We start from the raw sequence: 23,813 nt of genomic DNA, 5'->3' as shown, positions 1-23,813 counted from the left end.
AATTATCTGTGATAAGGCCCAGTAAGAACTTTATCATAATTTGAATGTATTCTTCAAAAGTTAAAACATTTAGGTGTTAATCGTCAAGTTTCTGTTAATGTTAAGACATGGTACTGCCTGGAGGTGATTAGGATTAGATAAGTTCATGAGGGTTTGGCCTCTATGATGACTTTAGCATCTTTTTAAGAAGGAACAGAGACCTCTACCCCATTGATCAGATTCTGCAAGCTACAAGTTCCACCCTGCCCCCAAACCATCTATCTCCCTTGACCTCAGAGGAACTCTGTAGCACAGGCTGCAACTACATAGAAAGGACCAAGAGAGGAACTCTGAAGCACAGGCTCTGAATACACAGAGATGGCCAAGAGAGCAGACCAAGAAAGACCTCAGCAGCTCCCTAAGACACAGACAGTGACAGTATAGAGCAGACCAAAGACACTAACAGCAACTGCAAGTATTGAACCAAGAGCGAAAACAAAACCTGCCAGTACCAGTTGGAGGAAGAGATAGGTAGGCGTCATGCTAGAATTCATTCAACAACCTAAAAAAGCAGTATGGCAACACAAGAACCCAGTGGTCATACAATAGGAATACTTGATCATTGATGGAGGCTGCTCATTCATTTCCCAGCTGCCCGGATCCGAAATAACCATACAGAAACTGTATTTATTACAATACTGTTTGACCAATAGCTTAAGCTTAAGTGTATTTCTGGCTAACTATTTTATATTAACCCATTTCCATTATATTATATTTTACCACAAGGCTCGTGGTTTAATGGCAAGGTTCCAGCGTGTCTGTCTCCGCCTGCAGCTGCTTGGTATCCCATTTACTCTGCCTTCTTTCTTCCAGCATTCTGTTTAGTTTTCCCACCTAGCTCTATTCTGTTAATTCGCTGGCCAAAACAGCTTTATTTATTAACCTATAAAAGCAACACATATACAGAAGGACTTCCCACACCACTTGATCATCCTAACCCAGAGGAAGCAAAAGAAAATGATGTTGAATGTAACTTTATGAGGGTGATGGAGACCTTTAAAAAGGAAATGAAAATTTTCCTTAAAGAAGTGGAGGAATAGAGAAACAAAATGGGAAGAAATCAGTAATTCTCTTAAAGAAAACCAAGGAAAAACAATAAAACAGGTGAAGTGAGCAGATTAAACCATTCAAGACTTGACGACTGAAATAGAGGCAATAAAGAAAACACAAACCCAGGTAATTCTGGAAATGGAAAATATGAGTAAACAAACAGAAACTACAGAGGCAAACATAGCCAGCAAAATATAAGCGATGGATGAGAGAATCTTACATGTTGAAGATTCTATACAGGAAATAAATTCGTTGGTCAAAGAAAACAGTAAATCCAACAAATTATTTAAACATCCAGGAAATCTGAGAAACCACAAAAAGACCAAACATAAGACTAATATGGATAGAAGGAGAAGAAATCCAGCTCAAAGGCACAGAAAATACATTCAGCAAAATCATAGAAGAAAAGTTTCCTAACCTAAAGAAGAATATCTTTATGAAGGTACAAGGAACTTGCAGAACACCAGATAGACTGAACCAAAAAAAAGTCCCCTCACCATATAATAATCAAAGCGCAAAACATACAGAATAAAGAAAGAATATTAAGAGCTGCAAAGGAAAAAGGTCAAGTAACCTGTAAAAGTAGACCTATCAGAATTACACCCGACTTCTCAGTGGAAACCATGAAAACCAGAAGGTCGTGGACTGATGTGCTGCAGACACTAAGAGATCACAGATGCAAGCCCAGACTGTCATACCCAGAAAAGCTTTCAATCACCATTGATGAGGAAAACAAGATATTCCATGACAAAACTAGATTTAAACAATACCTACCCACAAATCCAGCCCTACAGAAAGTCATAGAAGGTCAAGACCATGAAGAGGACACCCACTGAAGCAGCTTACCTGAGCAAATGGGAGCTCACTAACTCCAGCTGGACAGGGAAGGAAGCAACATAGGACCAAGCTCGACCCTCTGAATGTTGGTGACAGTTGTATGACTAGGGCAGACTGCAGAGCCACTGGCAGTGACACCAGGATTTGGCCCCACTGCTTGTACTGATTTTTTTGAACCTATTCTCTTTGGAAGAATACCTTGCTCAGCCTGGATATAGTGGGGAGGGTCTTGGTCCTTTCTTGGAGCAATGTGCCTTGCCTACTCTGTGGAATGGATGGGGAGTGGGTTGGGAGAAAGTGGAGGAAGTGGGAGGAGAAGAGTGAAAGAAATTGGGGTTGGTATTTAAATTAAAAAAGATAGTTTTTCTTTTTTAAAAAATAAAATAAAAAAAGAAGAAACAGGAAATATTTCTCTGTTTTTGCCACGTGATGCTATTTGGTCTGTTGGGATACACTGTAGAAAGCCCTTACCAGATGCCTAACCAATTCTAGCATTGTACTCTTTTTTTTTTAATTCCTCTCTAATTAAAAATATTGCATCTGGACCACAGTTTTCCCTCCATCCCCTCCCCCTCAGTCTCCACTAGCCTCCTCCTCTTTTGCTCTCCTTCAGATCTCCCCCCTCCACCTCCTGGGAGCATTCACCACTAGGGCAGAACAGGCTACAATAAATAAGATTAGGCACATACCATAATGGCTACACCAAGACCAGGCACATGCTGTAACAAGCTACCATAAGACCAGGCACATACCATAACAAGCTACAATAAGAACCAGGCACACGCCATAACAAGCTATAATAAATAAGACTAAGCACATTCCATAACAAGCTACAGTAAAACCAGGCACATACCATATCAAGCTACAACAATAACCAGGCACATGCCATAACAAGCTATAATAAATGAGACCAGGTACATACCATAATAATCTACAGTCAGACCAGGCACATGCCGTAACAGCTACACTAAGACCAGGCACATGCCATCCCATCAAAGATGGAAGACATAACCCAACAGGAGCTGGAAGGTCCTGCAAGTAGGCAGAAGAGTCAGAGACAGTTGCTACTTGCAGTGCTAGTAACCCCATAAGCACATATGTTCAGCCATAACATAATTGCAGAGGAACTAGGTCAAACCCCTACAGGCTTCCTGACTGTCTGTGAGCTCTGATGAGTCCTGGTCAGTTGATTCTGTGCAACATAATCTTGTGGTGCCCCTGACTCCTCTGATTCTCCAGTCCTTCCTTGCCCTCCTCTGTAGGCCTCCCCAAGCTCCACCTAATGTTGGGCTGTGGGACTCTGCATCATTCTTGGGGACTTCTCAGCCATCACACCTCTATTCTTTCTAGATTATTAAGTCACAGGTATGTTGTTCTCGTAACAGAAGACAAGAATATTGTTTTCCTCTGCTTTCAACACAAAGCACTTTAGGAAATAAGTAAAAATGAGTCTTTCATAAACTTCTCTAAATTTTTTAATTCTTTTGAAAGCTAAAAATGAATGAGGTAATAAGTAAGGATATATAATATTTCACATGAATTAAGTGGATAAGTAGATAGATCGATTAAAAAGAAAGAAATATTGATAGATGATAGATAATAGATGATAGATGGAAAGATTGATCGATAGATAGTAGATAGAAGATAGTAGATAGATAGTAGATAGAAAAATATATAGGTAGATGATAGGTAGATAGGTAGATAGAAAGATAGATAGTAAATTGTCATTTCTTTTGTGTGCAAATCATACCTTTAGCACAAAATTATACTTTCTTTAGCCTTATAGTTACAATTATTTCAATGAATATCTTTTTAAATTTTCCCCATCTATTATACATAGATAATCTTCTCCTACAATATATCCTGATTGCAGTTTCCCCTCCCTATACTCCTTCTAGTTTCTTCCACATTTTTTATATGAAGCTGGGAATTGTCTTTTCAAAATCTTTGAAGAATTGTGTTGGAATTTTGATAGTGATTGCATTAAATCTATAGATTGCTTTTGGTAAGATTATGTTTGTTTTACTATGTTAACTCCATGAGCATAGGAGATCATTCCATCATCTGATATTTTTCAATTTATTTCTTCAAAAAGTTTTATTATACAAATCTTTCACTTGTTTGGTTAGCGTTACCCCAAGGTATTTGATTATATTTGGGCTATTGTGAAAGGTGGTGTAGTTTCCCTGATATTTTTCTCAATTTATATATAGGAGGCTTCTGATTTTTGTGAGTTACTTTTGCAACCAGCCACTTGGTTGAAAGTGCTTTATCAGTTGTAGGAGTTGCCTGGTGGAGATTTGGTCACTTTTGTATACTCTCATATCTTCTTCAAAAAAAGACTGTTTGACTTCTTCCTTTCTGGTTTGTATTCCACCCCTCCATTTCACCTTATAACTGTAACTGTTTCCATCAATATCTCTAAAATGTGTATGTGAGTGAGCGTGTGTGTGCTTGTGCACTAGAGTACTGCATGTGGGGCCTGGAGACAGCTTGCTGGGGGCTCTTTTTCTTTCACCATGTGGTTTCTGGGACTCGAACTCAGGTTGTCAGCCTTGTAATCAAGTTCTCTTAGCAGTTAAGCAGTTTCCCTCTTATTAATAAGTATCTTTTGTTCAATATAGTCATGCATATTCAATGATGTTCTAGGTGATATTATTGATTAATACTCTTTGTAAGCCAATGCTTCGAAAGTTGAGTACTATGTCTTGATTTAAAACTTAGATTTTTTTTTAATGACAAACTTTGTGGTTTTGACATTCAGTTTAAAAATTATAATGAGTACAAATCAAATCGGATGGTAGGGTACTATCTAGCATTCATGAGGCGCTGGGTTTGATCCACAACATTCAGTAAACCAGTTCCACATATGTAGCTTCAGCACTCAAGAAATGGATCCCATCAGATCAGAAATTTAAGGTCAGCCTCAGCTACATAGCAAATTCATGACCAGGCTAAAATCTTGTCTTAAAAAATAGCAATAATAAAAGTTGGGAAGAAGCCAGTATGGGCATGGCAATCCATCAGAATTGCCAATTTGCCCAGATCAGGGCATTCATTTGCTGTGCGGTGCTGTCATCTGGAATTAAAATAATACATCAAGTTTCATGAACTGAGAAAGAGAAACTAGAAGCATAAGGCAGTGAGCTGTGAAATGGTGGCCTATTAACACGTGCCCCATTGGAGATGCTTCTGCGCCCTCTGCTCCTGCAGATGGGCCGAGATCCATGATGCGGAACTGCTGAGGTGGAAGCTTTGGAGGAACTAGGGTGTATATGATTTTTATACATCTAATGAAGAATTTTTAGGATTACATCTGTAGGATTGCTGAATTCGATTCCTTGTTGAGCACAAAAATTAACACAGTCTGTCACAGGTATCAGCAGACCTTTCTTCCTCGTGTATTGGATTCTAAGTAAAGTTGTTTTCTGGATCACAGAGCATCTGTCAGCTCCCCTACTCAGCTGTTCAGTAGAAACGCCGCCATTGTCACATCTGAATAACTGGATGTAGATGCTTTCCAAAAGAATTTATTTAGAATGACGGATGCCCATCGATTAGTTCAATTTATGGTCCACAGATTTCAGACTCCTCATTTAAAAACATAAAAAAACAAGCAAAACCCAAACAAACAAACAAAACCAAAGGCTAGTGAGCCCTAGGAACTTGAGCAAATCTAACTACCTGGGTAATTCTGGAATCAACATCAGGCAGTTTGCTTTGCCATGTCAGCAGAAGCTTTATTTAATACACAGACTAATCCACAGCAATGAGCTTGTCAAGTGGTATTTAGCCCAATCATTCTAAGTGGCCTTACTCTATATATTCATTTCATTTCAATTAATATCTCTCAGAGAAACATGTAAGAAATTATAAGTCCTGTATTGAAACTCAATGATATGAGCATTTTCTATTTTCTTTGGAAAGTGTCTTAGTTTGCTTTCTGTAGTTGTGGTAAAATACCATGAGCAAACTAACTACAGGAGGAAAGGGTTTATTTCCTCATACCGCTCCAGGGAATAATCTGTCACTGAAGGAAGCCCAGGCAAGAAGCCAAGCAGTCAGGGACCTGGCGTTAGGACCCACAGCCGAGACCAAGGAGGAAGACTGCTCATTGACTTGGTCGCTATGACTTGCTCAACCTACTTTCTTACACTATCTAGGGCCACTTGCCCAGAGGTGCTCATGAATTAATCCATTACTAGGTCAAAGCTCTCAGGAACCAACCTCTTCCTAAAAGCCTTGCCTCTAAGCATTACACACCCAGTGTTCAATGCATGAATTTCCACACTAGAGGATACTACTTTAAATGTATGGCCTATTCAAAACCAGTATGAGACAAATATTATAAGGTCCCAGAGGGACATCTTGTCATTCCTGGCTAACTATTCTGTAAGAGAGAAGTAAAGGAGGAAATTTTAAATAAAGAAAGTGATCTGCAGGGTGTAACTCCATAGGGAGAACAATTAAGATAAGAGGAGAATATCCATTGTTTGGTGGTGAAGGTCTCTTTCCGCCTTGAAAAATGTGGAGGAGTACACAGTCCTGAGAGTTCTCCTTTGTCCTTGCTAGAGGACAGGAGCAAACTCAAGGTGGCAGCAGCTATCACCTGTGAGTTGCCTATGCTGTAGACAGGGGAAAGGAATTCTTTCACTGGAAAATTGTTAGCTACAAAACTTGTTTACGTCTGAAGTCAAAGATTCTGTTCAGGAATGGTGGTAGCCCCACTCTGAACTGTAGCAGTGTTCTTAATAGTAGGGCATCCCCCTTTCCGCTCAGGTCTGTCCTCCTTAGAAGTGGCAACACTAAGAGTATATCCATCTGTTGGTTATGGGAGCCCAGGGGAGCCCAGGGGAGCCCAGGGGAGCTGGCAGCACCAGTGTAGCACCAGTTCGGCCTTGCCACACTGCTGACAAGCTGCCCTCATCTCCTTTGCGTTTTGCTTTCTTCAAGACTTCCAGCTCAGACTAAACACTAATATAAGAAGTTTTGATAATCACCCATGAACTTGGTGGGTTTTTTTAAAGGTAGTGTAGCTCTCTTCCTGTAGTGTAACCATAGCGACTGACAGGGACCAGAGAGAGAAAGCTTTCGCACATGCTGTGCTAATTAATCCTGCCCTACAGTTTTCCTTCAGCTGGAAGATGCACTTTAATAAATTTTGCATGAGTAAGCAGGTTTTGATTTGTGAACTTTACAAAAACATGGTGTTGTCTTCACCAAAAAGATTGGGGAAATGCACTAGAAAATCACATTTCAAGATATTCTTGTAAAAAAAAAAAATAAGCCACTGTTGAAGTAATTCGGTCTTTCCTGAGAAACCATAGGCTTCATTTTTCTTATGAAATGAATGTGCCTATCCTTAGAGTAAGTACTTTTCGTTCATTGATGTGTGTACACTTTCAAAACTAACAGCTTCCAACTGACTATATCACCCCAAGTGAGGTGACAAGAAAACTTACTCTAGGGAGCCCAAGAAAGCACTCATCTGAATTAGAGCCCATTATTTTCTATATGACATCTCTCTGTGCAAACACTCTTAAAAAGCCCTTTTTCGTAACTTGGAAAACTCATCCTCATTGCTCTTTTGGGAACCTTGCGGCCCAACTAAATGAAGTTGTGGCTCTCCTTGACCTGAGTATGTCAGACAGGAGAAAATGATGTGAACTAGGAACTAGGAACTTCCATTTACATTGTCTCCTAATCCAATTTAACAACTCACACTTGGTCTGTAATCACATGCTGTAGTTGGGCTTTCATTGTATTTAGGGAATCCTGAAGTTTCCTATATATTTTTCTCATCTTAGACTGTCGCTTTCTATTTAATAACCAGCCCGATTGTACTAACTGTCAAAGACAATCTCACTTTTTTTTTTCATTTGCCCATCTTTGTTTGAGCTGTCTGACAATAAGGCCTCAGGAAAAGCAAGAAGCTCTAGCTTGGATGGTCTGGCATCCCATTTTACTTGACAGCCACATATGGGATGTGTCAGAACCTATTTTCAGACCCGTCCTTAGCTCTTTGGTTTCTATGTGGAAATGTTGTCGTTTGAAGGGATTGCCGATCTCTGCAGAAAATTCTCCCAGCCTTACTGTCATATTAATAGTATAGTTTTGTCTGAATTGAGGTGGGTTAAACCTTGCAAAGTTGAGAACATGCTACATAGAATGTGTGCTTGGACAGAGCTCTATTTATGTCCAAGATATTAGGTGCAGTAAGTTAATATTTTTGTACATTTCTTATAGCTGTACATTTTTCGATGGGATATATAAGAACATTAGCCCGTTGTGTATGTCATCACCTTATTGTAACAAGTACACTGTAGAACAATGGATTATAATGATAATTGAATTCATTATCAACTTTTTGTCTTACCAGCTATAAGTTTACAAATAACCAGAAAATTAACAACTATGGTTAAAATACAGGAAGAAGTGATGTTCCTAAACAGCTCTGATAATTTTAATATATCATTGAAATGAGCATGTTTAAAAAAGGGTCACAGCAAAAACCTTGTATTATACTTCAAGTATAATACCGATAAACAATCCTTTATATGTGTGGTGTTGATTGTCGTATAGCTGTGCAAAACTGCCAGAGCTGTTCAATTTAAATGAAGGGATGGTGTTTGTTTTCTCATGGTCTCAGAAGTTTCAGCCAGGAATGGGCTGGCCCTGTTGTATTTGGATCTATGGTGAGGCCGAATAACACAGGAAAAAGCCCACGTGGAATGAAGCTGCTCACTTTGTAGGAGCAAAGGGAGAAAGGCTGCCACCCTGAAGTCCCCTTCATGACCCAGTGTACTAACTTCCTCCCGCTAGGCCTCGTCCCCTGGATAGTCCATCGACTCCCAGTACCACTGTGGGCCACTGAACTGTTCTCTAACAAATGGACCATGAGGGGACATTCAGGTCTAAAATATTGCACTGATCATTAATGGTATGGCCAGATAGTGATCTGCTGTGACTTGTTTGACATTCAAAAACAACCTTGTGAGATGTGTGACCTTTAAAAGAAGTAGAAGGGTGGGGGGATGACTCAGGGGTTTAGAAGGGTGGGGGGGATGACTCAGGGGTTTAGAAGGGTGGGGGGGATGACTCAGGGGTTTAGAATGCTTACTGCTCCTGCAGAAGGCCTGACTTCAGTTCTCAGCCCCCAAGTCAAGCAGCTCACAACTGCTTGCAACTCCACTCCAGGGAATTCAGTGCCCTCTTCTGACCTCCACAGGCACCCACTTGTGTGCCCACATAGTACGTGCATGTATGTACTTATGTGTACATGTAAACACACAAAGTAAAAGCGAATCTTTTTGAAAAGGGGATTAGGCTGGGGACATAGCGTGTTGGTAGTATGCCGCCTTAACATACGGGGAAGTGTGTTCAATCCTTAGCATTGCAAATAAACATTATTTTAAAAAAGAACTCGTCATTACATACAACCTAGGGGGAAACACTCAAAAAAACCTTACTAAATTATGAAAGGGGCAGGGCCAGAGAAATGGTTCAGCAGGTAAGAGCATGTTCTAACCTACTGCTTTGCAGAGGACCATGGTTCACTTCCAGTACCTACACCAGGCAGCTCAAAGACTCTTGGGAGTCCTGCTCCAGGAGCTCTGGCACCCTCTTTTGGCCTCTGTGGGCTCCCATACTTATGCGCATATACCACCATACACATCAAATTCAGAGTAAAACAAATCTTTCTAAAAATGGGTAATCATGTGTTACAGAGCTAAAACCATGGAGGACATACATGAATACATGTTTTGTTTTGTTTTGCAGCCTTGTGTCTGTGTGTAAATATTTTTGGTTATTAGGTCAAATTGCCTTTAAAGCGATATTGCCACTTTTTCCCATTGTGGTTTGATATTAACTTTCATCACCTGTATGTTCCAATTTGATCATTGCTTTATAATTGTATAGCTCATTGGTTTTCAGTTAAACCTCCTGAATGTGTATCCACTTGTGAGTCTTTGGAAAACACACCTTAAAACTTTTGGGGCAACTCTTTAAGAAAAGTATTGCAGCTTCTTCTTACAGATTCAATACACACGGAAACATTGCTAGCACTGGTCCTTTGTATAGCTGGGAGGCTTTGGGTTTCTTAATATATCATTTTTTGCAAGTTATTTGATGAAAGAACCCTTACTGATATGACTTACATATTGGGGACTCTCAGAACTAGAGTTCTGCAAACAGATGAAGTAGCCAGGAGACTCTGAGGTTGTTCTGATTTTGTCTAGTGATATTTGATCGGAGCCCTCGCACAGATGCTTTATTTTCAATATGCATTATTTCATGGTTATTAATGTGATAACAACATAAAGAACTGACATATATTCCCCTCAAACTTTGTGTTCATCTTGACATTACATTCATGAATCTGAATTACAGCAGTGTTGTTTGACCTTTTAAAATGGAACATTTCAATTTAAAACACATGTTCTTTTTATGCCCATCTAACCTCTTTATGTTTCCTGTAACCTACAGGTCTTGCAAGAGCAAAGTCCGTCCCAAGCCACACGTATTCCAATGAAGTGGTTACCTTGTGGTACAGACCTCCAGATGTTCTCCTGGGTTCCACAGAATATTCCACCTGCCTTGACATGTGGTAAGAAATGAACACTTTATCTGACCTGTGTGCCACGCTTGGTCTGGGCCAAACCTAGGCAAACATCAACCGTTTGGAGGAGGACCTGTGATGCAGGAGCATAGCCTGTGTGTGGCAGGGCTGTTGCCAAGGAGGACCAGTGATGCAGGAGTGCAGCCTGTGTGTGGCAGGGCTGTTGCCAAGGAGGACCTGTGATGCAGGAGTGCAGCCTGTGTGTGGCAGGGCTGTTGCCAAGGAGGACCAGTGATGCAGGAGTGCAGCCTGTGTGTGGCAGGGCTGTTGCCAAGGAGGACCAGTGATGCAGGAGTGCAGCCTGTGTGTGGCAGGGCTGTTGCCAAGGAGGACCAGTGATGCAGGAGTGCAGCCTGTGTGTGGCAGTGCTGTTGCTACTTTCAATCCTGGTTGGGAATGGCACTCAGAGACTCCTCCATATGGAACCTTCTCAGGGTTCTTGATGGACAAGGTCAGAGGGTTTTTTGTCTGTCATTACTGTAAGTTTCTCTGTAAGGTCATAATTTATTGTTTTATTTTATAACGAGGAAGTGTGTATCTTCAAAGAGCAGTAGGCTAAGAAGTAACAGGGAATGAGTTTATGTTGACTACGTAGCTCTGGTAATTGGTTTGACTAAAAGCTATTGATAACAATTGTCCAAAATGAAATGCCTTGAGTTTTTGAAATATGGAATAATTTCAGGACAGAAGAATTCCATGCAGTAGTTCACCAGCCGTTAAAGTCTTTTTAGTGTATTAGAATGGCCGGAAATATTTGTTAATACTGGCAAACTACTCTGCATTGCTAATTACGTAAGATTTAAATGTCATAAACATCGAAGGCAATGAATTTCTTAACACTCTGGAGGGAGTCACACATGGCCGTTGAACATGGCTTTTCCTTTTCTGGATTCATGATTGCGTTTGAAGTAAAATAATTCTTGTAGCTTGTGGCTGATTTATGAAAGAGTCATCATTCTGGAATGATTATGCCCCCGTATTTATGCTACAACTGGTCATATAATGTTTATGGCCTCAGTAAAACTTCAGTATGTGTTATTTATCTTCCTCTTGTGTAGTAACTTCATGCCTCTACCCCCCCCGAACAATTTTGGCATTTAAGAATTTGGGACTTTCTTAATGTGTGTTTAAGATACCCCGAACTGTAGGGTTTGGTATTCTGTGGAGCCACTGATGTCATCTGCAGACTCTTATGTCCATGTAACTAACATTGTAGGTCTAGATAGCTTCAATAAAACTTAAGAATCTAGGCCGCCAAGCGCCTGAAGATTTGCTCTCATAAGTTTGTATGCTTTATCATAAATCTGATCACATTTTAATGATTCTAAAATCCCAAGAATAAATATCACCATCTATTGCTGAGTGGCTGAGTTAATCATTTTTTTATCACACTTCCTGGCCTTGGCTTTTTAATGGTTATTTACTCTTTCTGTAGTTAATATTTTCCGCTAAGGATAGGTCTAATTTTGGGCAACATAGATACTTAGATCCTTGATTATAATGGGGGAAAGTCAGAGACAGAGGCCAGAGCACACACCAGGGTACCACTTAGTTACCCTCTTAATCACTTATTACTTTTTCCTGTTAGTTGAGCGTTGGCTGTGCAAGTAATCATTATGTCACAGTCTTGAGATATTGGAGCTCAACTTAGCCAAATCAGTGATTTCCAAATTCAGGAAGAGAGCTTGTCTCAAAAGTGAAGGTGGACAGCAAGGACCCCATTGACCTTGCTCTGAATCCATGTACCAACACTCACGTACACACACTCACACATATGTACAGCACACAAACAGAATGAGGTCTAAGTGACTGGAGTTATTGCTTCGTTGGAGGACCTCAATTCAGTCCCCCAAACCAATGTACAATTGTGAAGATGCTGAGCAGGCAGATCCCTGAGCCTCACCATCCAGTCTGCCTAGCTTACCTGGAGAGCTCTAAGCCAGTCAGAGAACTGCCCTCCTCTGCACACGTAGAGAGCTTCCTGAGAAACAACACTCAAAGCTGACCTCTGGCCTCCATATGCAAGCATACACACACACATATATATGCATGTGCGCGTGCATACATTCAGGGTGCCTTTTATAGTTCCGAGCACAGGATGGGCTCTGACTTTCTCATATGTTTGTTCCTGGCACACACTGTTTTCTAACCTGCCCCGCTTTACCCCTCTCTCTGTGTGTAAGGGATGGTTCGGGCAGTTGCTGCCAATTTGCTTTGAACAGAGGCATAATAGAAGCATATGAAGAAGCCTGCTATTTAAGAGGAAGGGGGAAATCTGATAGAAAATCGGGGACCCCAAATGTCCCCTTGTCCCCATGCCAACGTTACTCATTGCCAGAAACAAACAGCAAGTGTGTCAGGTTTGAGCTTCCCGTGCTTATGTTCAGTTCACATCCCAGCTCTAACATCTGAGTTATGTCTGTGCCATGCCTGTCATTCTGAATCTGATTCCATTCCAAGCAATTTTCTAAAAGCTGCTCGGCTATTTTGCAATCAGGTAAAAATGTATGTGTCTTTCCCATGGGGGGAGGGGAACGTTCACGGGGAGCTGATTTTTGCATAATCAATGACATCGATGCAGGCTATTCAGACACCTGGAAGTGGGATTGTAATTGAGTCATGGCTCAGCTGCACCAAAAAGAAATACAAATATTAACCCAAGGACAGCAGTAGCGGAGGCAGGTGGCCGGAGTTTCAGGCTATTTTTACAGTTCATTTACTGTCCTGGGGCTGGAGTAACTAAGAACTGATGATCCCTACACAGCGTTCAATAGCCACAGGCACTAAAGATATTAATGAAGACACATATGCAATAACAGTGTCAGCATGTGATGGAAATCAGAGCTGGCACCGCCAGGAGCTTCTCCTGTGTGTCGCCAGCACCATGGTGATGTGTGAATGCAAAGAACAAGTTAAGAGCGCATCACGGTGGTTTTGGTACCTTTGTTTCCTTTCATGAGTGAAGATCTAAGAAGCAAAATCGAATTGAACGTTGCCTCTCGTAAAGCATCTGTTAATGCTTGGATTGCGTAGCACCTTGAACGTCAGAGCATTTAAAAGCTTTGCTAAGCTTCTAAGCCAGAGAGACTTACGGGTTCTGAGGAGTACAGGAAGGGAGTATGGACGTGAGGGCAGCATATCCATGTAACTCTTGGCTAACTAGAGAGCACGGCTCTTTCTGCAGAGCTGGGATTTTAAATAAGCTCATTTCCTCTCTGTATGCTCTGACCTGCCTTTGCAGCTGCTCGGGTTCTCTCAAGCAGAGCATTGTTGGGGATTATTTTACCGGATTAATTTTTAATATCAGGTAGCTAAATTATCTGTTGTTAATAAATGATTATCTCCTCAAAGGCTTTGTGCTTTAGAGGGGGCCCTGGGTATCAACCGCAGCGCCCCCAACACAGTGTGCAAAGAATGATGGTTTGTCAAGCGCTTCCTATCATCATCTTTTTAAAAGCTAATTAACATATTAACTATGCTCGTCAAAATGTGGGCAGATCATTTATAAATAAGCCTGTCAAACATAATGAGATTGCATATTAAATCACCCTGTCTCTATTACATATCTGATTTAAGATTAAAATTAATTTATTTAACATTATAGCAGCTGGGTGGTTAGGAAAAAAGTCTGTGCTAGTCATAATATATAGGAAAATGTGTGCATCAAATTTGATCTCTAATATATTAGAAAGAATATTGCCTAATCATTAAGTATCATAAAGCCATTTGGCATTGCTTCATATTACATATCTTAATGGCCATACATATTGGCATTATCCAGTGTTCTGTTATTATCTTTACTTATCCTTTTGTCTTGAATCAAAGCAGTTTATGCAATGAAATTTCTTACGACTCAGGTTTACTTACTGTTGTTTTAAGAGAAAGAATCATAAATGAACCTTCCTAAACCCGCTACACTGGACATATTCTATGTAAGGTCTATGTTAATTTGAAAGCTTGAATGATAATAATAGTAACAGTAGATACTTTTATTGACCATAAACTTTATCTGAGCCCTGTTACGCTTTTAAATTACTTCCCTATTATACAACAAAATAGAGAACACCAAGAAAGTGGCATAATTCAGGTCAAATGGTGAGTAAGTAGCCAACATTCCGTCTAGGGCACTGTTCCCAGCACCCCTTCCTTACTACATTCTGTGCTGTCTCAGAAGATGGTTTCTAAGAAATTGGTCTCCTTTTACTACTAATGTACCTTTGAAACACAAATAAAGTACTTGGTAATATATCACGCTTCAATCCATTCTAAGTCTTTTGTGTAGCTCAGATATTTTGGGGGCTCTGGATCTCTCCTCGTGAGCCTGTGCTGTCCGTCTCTCCTGGTGACTTTATTCCAAAGCTTCTACTATATAATTTTATTCAAGTAAGACTTTTTCAAAAAAAGCCAAGGCATGAATCATTGAATTGCATACTGCTGTTGAATTGAGTACTTGCTTGTCTATGCTGACATACGTTTTCCCAGCTCCTAGTCACTACTTACTTATCACTTCTGCTAAAGTGGATGCATCCATTTTTAAAGGGAGTACTAGGTAAGAACGAGAATTGATTCCCGAACTACCGCAGAGTCGTCTCAATGTCAGTGCCGTTTGCAGGCTTTCTAATCATTGCAGTCATAAGGCCCAGGAAGATACGAAGCAGTCACTGTCAAATTTAATAGTTCCCTGGTAGCTCTTAAGCAGGGCTCGAATAATGCATGATCTATCTGACTCGCTACATCCACCAGCAGTGGAATGCAACCCAACAGAAGAACTGAGGATAGCCACAAAGATCCACATGTCCCTGTTGGTTCTGAGTTCATTGCAACTAATGAGGGCTCTTAAAATCTGAGTCACCAAATAACTCATCCATGTATAATGACAAGAGTTAATAATTCTGTAAGGACAGTGGGTACAGAGGGTCTGACTGTGCCATATGACTTAGAATACACTAGAACAGTATTTGGTTCTTCCTTTCAAATCAGAAGAGATTTGCTATGTTTTAATTTTTAAGTCACGCCTAAGGACTGACTGGTGGCTACAAAAACCTCTTGCGGAAAATGTATCATTGCTTGTGAGCTTTCTTGGTCAGCACAGCTCTCTAATCCTGTCCGCTTGTAAAACTGTGGAATGGCTGCCAACACACCAAACCAGAGCTGCCTCTGGGATGGTCAGGGAAGCAGTTATTATCAAAATCTGTGGTTATCGTTTTCACATCTCATTGTGTATCAGTGTGTGTCTGTAAAACAGTGTATTTCAGTCAGGATATTTGGCCACTTAGTAGTAATGATAATATATAGGATGAATCATTTAATGTAGACTTCCCTGCTAAATATTTCTAAAACTAATTAAGTTTCTCCTCATTTCTTTTTAATCAACATTAGCAAAGTAATTGGCTACCCACAAATGGATTTCTGAATGATTCTGAAATAGCCGGTCACAGAGACTAAGTTTCCTGACAGTATTATATCCACGGTACACTCCACTGACTCACCAGATTATAAGAAGAGAAAGAAAGTTTTGGGAATTATAAAAATATCTAAATGTTAAAAGTAGTATTCGTATTGTCTTTTGGGTCTGTCAATCAACCAAATTAAATATCTTGTGTTTCTGTGGGGTTATAGCATCCAAGAGGGCTATGGAATATGGCAATGAAATGGAAGATGCTGTGTTTGATTTTAAGGAATTAAACATATAGGCTGTCTTTGGAACTAGAACATTTGACTCGGAGGAGTCTTACACGGGAGAGTAGGACATGGGTGCAACATGGTACTGTGTTTTAACATAGAAATATGTAAATTAAGGAAAGGAGCATGTAGATTAGTACCTTTAATTTGTGGTAGATATGTTTTTCTATCCAGGCATGATTGTACATGTATGAAACTCAAAGATCATTGTTGAGACTCTTCGAATCTCACTCTGCAGCGTGTTTGTTTGTTTGTTTGTTTATCCATTTGTTTAGAGACAGGTCTGTTAATTAACCTGGAGCTCCTAGCTTCATCAAGACTTGCTTGCCAGTGAGGTCCAGGGACATACTTGTCTCCACCTCCAAGCTCCGGGCTGCAGATGCTTGCCCCAAGCTTGACTTTTTATTGACGTGCTGGGGATCCAATCCCAGGTCCCTGTGCTTGTGCCGCAAATACTGCTTGACTAAGCCATCCCCCTTTCATGTTTTAAGTTCCATATATATATATATATATATATATATATATATATATATATATATAGAGAGAGAGAGAGAGAGAGAGAGAGAGAGAGAGACCATCTCTCTGAACATGCAATGCTTTTCTATTTATTTTAAAAAGAGGTTATGTTTAACCAAAACCATACTGAAGCCCCAAGTCCACTTCCATCTCCCACTGTTAGCGCCATGTCCAACTTATTTGACCAAAGCTTTCAACAATTATTTTCAGTTTCCAGCGAGAAAAACTGTGACAGCTTCAAGTATAGCTGGATAGCTAACAGCTACCACAGCAGTGCCAATTGCGAGATCAGAGATCAGCTTTACCCAGGGCTACTCTTGACTCTCGGGAGCAGCTATGCCATTTCAGCTCTTCTGGCAATACCATCTCTTTCATAGGGTCTGCATAATTCTTTGCCTCATTATCTATCAATTTAATTCTATTGGCTGATTTGCATTGGCGGGGCGCTAATATATGGCGTTGTCCATGCAAACCCTCTTGATTTACTTTTTGGACATTATACTAAGTGGGTGTTGTGGTGGGTGGAGACTTTACACTCTTCTACCAATTTGGTCCCACTCTTCTTTTATCCCGGTACCCCCGTATAGAATCTAATTTATATTTTCATATATGAGTGGGTCAAAATTACTAAAAATTAATAAGTCCGGTAGAATTCATTATATTCCCTTTCTTTTTTTTTGTTTTCTGGATTTCCTAATTATATTTTAATGTTTTTAGTTTCATTGCCTTTATTCATATTGTTAATTATTTAAAGTTTAAAAATGATTATGTAGCCTATTTGCAAAAAAAAGTTTCCAAATTCTCAGACGTATCGCAAAATTGCTTTATCTAATAATCATATATATTAATTCTTAAGATTACATTTTATTTACAATACTTCTCCCTTCCCTTTCCTCGTCCCAAGCCTTTCCATATGCCCTCAACTCCTTCAAATTATGACCTCATGTTTTCACTAATTGTTATTGTATGTATATTACATTGTATTGTACATACATACATACACACACACATATATATATATATATACATACACCCACGAACACACACACACATACTCCTAAATGTAAATTTTTAAGTCCATATAATGTTACTTATATGTAGTTTTCAGGGCTGACTGTCAGCAAGACAACAGACTGCTGTGCTCTTCCCTGGGGAGGCCGCCTCTTCTTCCAGCTTTGCTCGTCTGTGGTTCTTTATGGCATGTCCCTTGGTGTCCTCCTTTTTCAGGTCACCTCTGGGCACTCATGTTGGTGAGACTTCATGAGTGTCACTTCTGATGGCACTAGGAGACACAGTCTCACAGCCCTGCTCTTCTGCACTAATCCCTGATCCTTAAGTGTGGGAGTGTGTTATTCTATACCATACAATTTTTTGTTTGTCATCTTTAAGGAATACACTGTGTTAAGTCGTTGTGTGTGTACACTTTAAAGACTTGGTCATTTTTAATCTCTTTGTATGCTGTGGATATGCAGATGCATATAGAGGCCAGGAGAGGTTGTCAGATCCCCTGGAACTGGAGTTGGGGCAGTTGTGAATATAAGAAGAAAGGAAGCCAGCCTAGTGCTGGCATCCTCTGACTGAGGTGAAGCGTGAAGGCTGAGAGCTGCTTCTGCCATCATGCCTTCCCCACCATGATGGGCAACCTCAAACCCAGAGCCAAATACATTCTTTCTCATGAAAATGCTTCTTGTCCAGTAGAGGTCGCAGTAGTGAGAAAAGTTACTAATAAGGAACTGTGGGGAAAGCCTGGACTCTTGGAAGAGTCCAGGAAATCCTCTAAGATCAGCACCAGAGGCCTGTTCCTTGGTCCTTCCACAGAGGCTGACAGCTGATTGATATCGTCCTCAGATCAGGGAAAGACGGAGCTGATGATCAATCACACAGACCAATCTACACACTTTTTAGTAGATTTCTCTCTGTTCCTCTCAGCACCTCCCCATTCTCTGCTGCAAGTTTTACCCTTAGTCTCAAGCTATTTTGGTTCAGTTTAACATATCCTGCTGTGTGTGGTGGAGAAGAGGAGGGGTAGTTGGAAGAAGCCTACTGGGCAGTTACTGTCTTTACTATTCCTAATCCTGCTCCCTATTTCTGGCTGTTTGATTCGTCTTCACAATGTTTAAAGCCCGTGTCTCCATGTGCTTAGCCTTTTCTAAGTTGCAAAACGCACAACTTCTCACCTAACTTGGGATTGTTGTCTGTAATCTGCATAGATAGTTATGGCTTTATGCACATCTGAAAACAAGTTATCTCTCACCCGGGTGTGCCTTCTTTTGTGTTTGTGTTTTAATTTTATTTTCCTAATCAGATACATTGCCTTCTTGGAGAGGAGAAAAGAACTGTACATTTTACTGTATGCCCTTTTCCTGCTGATAATTCAATCCTCACGGCTTTAACACTGAAGAGCTGCCGCCAGAGTCCTTGCTCATGGATACTTGTTAAGGTGGCCCTGGAACCAGCGAGACAGCATAGCAGTGGGGGAAACTGTGACTGCCAGCCTCTGGGTGTGATGGTAGAAACAGATAATCCTTTTTACTTCATTGTTTATAAAACAAAAAATAACTTTATATAGGAAAGCAACCTTTACAAAAAAAAACCACGTTTTGATTTATGAGCCAGTTATGAAAGAAAATAAACTGTGAATTCATAGATTTTAAGAGAGAAATGTTTTCTGTGAATATAAAGTATATAAAATAAAAAATAATATCTATTGAAGAGGGCAGTCCTTTGGATTTATATCCCGTAAGAATCCAGTATGAACTTGCTGTTTCAACAAGCAAAACTTGCCAGGGATGTAGCTCAGTTGGTAGAGAGCTTTCTAGCACGTGTGAGGTCCTAATCCTGGTCCCGGTGCCATAGAAACACGACATGGGTGCATAGCTGCTGTCCCAGGACTTGATGTGTCGAAACAGGAGAATCAGAAGTTCAAGTTCATTCTCTGGTACAAACTGAGTTGAAGGTCAGCCTGGATAACGTGAGACTTTCTCAATAGAAAAATTAATTAAGCAAGACTTCCAAGAAATATCTCACCCAATAGAAAATCTTTAGGACAGTCAGCGTGCAACGATAGAATGCTGTTGTATGCACGGGAATGATATAATTGGGTGGGAACGGAAATGTGGTTGGCGAACAACTGGCAATGCTGTGAATGACATTGTTGGCAGCATTCAATAAAGAGACGGCACTGCTTTCACCGCCCAGCAGTGTCTGTGCACTCTGACATTTGTGGATTAACTCTTCTGCATCTTATTTTTTTTACTTGTGGTTTTCCGAGGCAAGGTTTCTCTGTGTATCTCTGGCTGTCCTGGAACTTGCTCTGTAGACCAGGTTGGCCTCAAAGTCACAGAGAGCCACCTTCCCCTGCCTCCCTGAGTGCTGGCACCACCACTGCCCTGCTGTATTAACTCCTCTTGTTACTGCTTTGTCTAGGATATAGTCAAGTGATAATCATATTTTCTTCACAAATATTCTGTTGTGTAAATTCTAGATGTATTATTTTTTCCATTTTGATGGTATAGCATACAATTAATAAACAGAGATACTTACGTTTCTTTAATTTTTGTGTAGTTTTCTTTATTACTGCTAACCAGTGTCATTAGAAGAATGAGGAAAATAATACAATAATTCTTCAAAATTTATTTTATGTATACAGTCGTTACCTACATTTATGTATGTGCACCACATGTATACCTGGTGCCTGCGGAGGATGGGTGAGAGCATCAGAGTCCCTGAAACTGGAGTTAACAGATGGATGTGTGTTCTGAGGATCTCTGTAAAAAATACCAACTGTGCTTAACCACCGAGCCATGTCTCCATCTCCAAAGCAATGACTTAGAAGGATTGAAGTAGGGCTGCAGAGGTGCCTCAGTGGTTAAGAGCGCTGACTGATCTTCTAGAGCGTCCAGGTTCGGTTCCCAGCACTCACATGGCGACTCACAATGGTCCGGCACCCTCACACAGACATAAAAGCCGGCAAAACATCAATACATATAAAAATAGAAATAAATAATTTTTTAAAAAAGCCAGGCAGTGGTGGCACACGTCTTTAATCCCAGCGCTTGGGAAGCAGAGGCAGGCGGATCTCTGTGAGTTCAAGGCCAGGCTGGGCTACAGTGTGAGTTCCAGGACCAAAAAAAAAAAATAGAATTAAAGTAAAATTTAACTAAAATAACCTATCAGTGGTCAAGAAATACCTTGTAAATTCCATTAAAATACTTAGAACTTCGTGCATGTGTCAGGCACTTAGTGACTCCTAGAGGCGGGATCTAAGTAGTGTTTGCTGGGGCACTTGCGGGCAGTTAATCTTTGACATGGCATTTTGTATTCTTTGTATTCCCCAGAGTGAGATGCTTATCTAATTACATTGCCTGCAGAGCCCAGCAAGGCTTTTATCATTCTTTCTGATTGATAGTTCAAATAGCTCCTTCCTTGTTCCTCGCTTTTACTGAATTTGCTTTTAGAAATCGAATACGCTGGGAGGTGGTGGCGCACGCCTTTAATCCCAGCACTCGGGAGGCAGAGGCAGGCAGATCTCTGAGTTCGAGGCCAGCCTGGTCTACAAGAGCTAGTTCCAGGACAGGCTCTAGAAACTACAGGGAAACCCTGTCTTGAAAAACAAACAAACAAACAAAAAAAGAAATCGAATACATCATAACCTAATGAAAATTCAACAGATTAAAACTCTTTTATAGCAACTATATAAACTTACATTTATTTTTCATGTTTAATTTAACACGTTAAACTTAGAAGCTGCTTCTGAAACCTCATGAAATCAATTTATAATTTTAGTGTTGTTTTATGACCCTTTTGGACCCTACCCCATCTGGAGATGTTTGGTTATGTTTTTCCCACTGTTTGCTGGAGGCATAGAAATAAAACAGAATGCAAGAGACAAAACCATCTCTAGAATCCCAGGGTAGCCTCACTCCCATGAAGATCTCCCTTAAACATGCAGTGAATCTACCCATTCATTCATTCATTCACCTCTTTTGAATGACACTTTACAGGATATTCAGGAGTGTACGGGAACTGACCTCGCCTTTAAACAACAGCCTCCTGCCTTAGTCCATTGCCCATGTTCAGGTCTTTGTAAACTACATTTCAGGGAAGTGTTGGCCAATGCTCCAAAGAGTTCACAGCTTTTTCCAAAGAGTGGATTGTGAAAAGGGTTCTTGGCTTCTTATTTTCTATATATTATCTGAGTTACTGTATGATTCTTAAATATCAGCTACCCTGTCACATACCTTGGTGTAGTACCATTGTAATATTCATAATCAGAGTACATCAAAGTTCAGCCTTGCCACATGATGAACGGACCTGACTATCAATGTAACTCGCAACCTAAATTGAATTTTAGCATTTTCCTTGTAGAAGAATAGTTTGCAAGAAATTTTTTGTAATTTCTCTTCATGATGTACCAGATAGAGTTTCATGAAATAATAATTTAAAAAAGAGGCTTAAACAAGTTATCTGCTCAGATCTTTAAGATGCCCATGATCAGCCCTCCCACCCCCTACCACACACACACTGCTGTAATTCCCCATTTCATTGTTCAGGACGCAAAGCATTTGCTGAGAGAAACCTTAAGAGATAGCTTCCTTATTCTGCATCACCTGTAAGAGAAGCATAAGTCAAAGACATTCGAGCTTCAGGGTTTGTTTTTCTTGTTCTGCCTGGTTAATCCTTTGAGAAGCCCTTTTATTGGTTGCATTTTAAATGACTTCCTTCATCAATTGCTCTAAAATACAACATGGCATGTTTTCTTGCTGTTTGGTGTAATTCTTCGCATTTTCTATCTTGCTTTCCCCAGAGTGGGCTGCAGTGGGGTGTTTTCTCAGTCCACTCAATATGAATGGTTGCTAGCTATCAGCAGTCCATACTCAACATCTTCAGTACCCAGACTTGTTAAAGACCAGTCACTGTCTATGCTGAGGGTGCTCCCAGTGGTGACAGACAGTATTCTCTAGGCTAATTCTTTTACACTCTCTGCCTAAAACTCTAGCTCTGAGCGCTTGATTTCAGCTGTTTCTATCCAGCTACCATTGTGTCTCCTGGATAGAAGACACAATTCTCATCTTAATATCCTTTTGTCTGGCCGTGATGAGCTGACCAAGGCATACTGTCGTAATTGGGGTGGCAGCATAGCGTAATGAAGTGGTCATCCACCCAGGGCTGAGGAGTGAAGCTCCCGGGCCTGACACTGAAACTGGACATGCACTTACAAGATGCAGTTCCTTTATAAATCAAAGACAGATATTGTTTGAGGCATTAATAAAGTTATTCTGTCTCTAGGTTTTAACAGTCAAATAATTTTCCCTCCTAAATGAGAGGTTTCCATGGCAACTGTTGGAGTTCCTTTGGGGTATCTTATAAACAAAATTGGAGTGGTGGTATTTGGGGGGAAATTAATAATTTTTTTATCTTATGCTGTAATATTAATTATCAGTCAGACGTTTTTAGTTAATTTTTTTCTTGTGCTGTAATATTATCAATCAGATGTTTCCTTTGTCTCCTCAGACTCATTTATGTCATTGATTGACTCACTGATCAACTCACTGTTTTTAAAAATATTTTCTGATGATTTGTACTAGTCCCTGTGCTGGACACAAGAATGAGAGATGCCAGCCTTGCATTCAAGATCCTGCGTTATTACTAAGAATATAGTTGGCACAGTGGTGATTCTGAGGGAAAGGGTAGAAAAAGCATCCTTGGAGAGAGAGAAGAAGTGGAGGCAGAAAGGCACATTGTCCCGTGGTTGTCCCCAGCTTAACTTGAGAAAGTCATCTGTCTGAGGCAGGGATACTATTGCTGTGATGAATCACCAGAACTGAAAAGCAAGTTGGGGAGGACTGGATTAGAGTCAAGACATGTAAGCACCCAGCTGCCCAGACCCAAAATAATCACACAGAAACTATATTAGCTAACCCATTTCCATTATTTTGTATTTTACCATGAGGCTTCTGGTTTACCAGTAAGATTCCCGTGTATCTGTCTCCTTTGGTGGCTATATGGCGCCTCCCTTACTCCACCTTCTTTTCTCCTCTCTTTCTGCTTTGAATTCCTTCCTTGTTCT

General features: G+C 40.4%; 1 protein-coding gene across 1 annotated transcript in view; it reads left to right on the top strand.

The window, feature by feature from the left end:
* Cdk14 (cyclin dependent kinase 14) overlaps positions 1-23,813 on the top strand; it is a 529,530-nt gene that overhangs the window by 305,690 nt on the left and 200,027 nt on the right. The window contains exon 9 of the mRNA XM_038315331.1: positions 10,414-10,534. Coding sequence (XP_038171259.1) covers positions 10,414-10,534 — 121 coding nt within the window. The remainder of the gene's footprint in view (positions 1-10,413; positions 10,535-23,813) is intronic.

The sequence above is a fragment of the Arvicola amphibius genome, chromosome 18 (assembly GCF_903992535.2).
Source record: "Arvicola amphibius chromosome 18, mArvAmp1.2, whole genome shotgun sequence".
Taxonomy (NCBI): Eukaryota; Metazoa; Chordata; class Mammalia; order Rodentia; family Cricetidae; genus Arvicola; species Arvicola amphibius.
The sequence above is the reverse complement of the archived record's forward strand: the minus strand, read 5'-3'. Positions and strand labels throughout refer to the sequence as shown.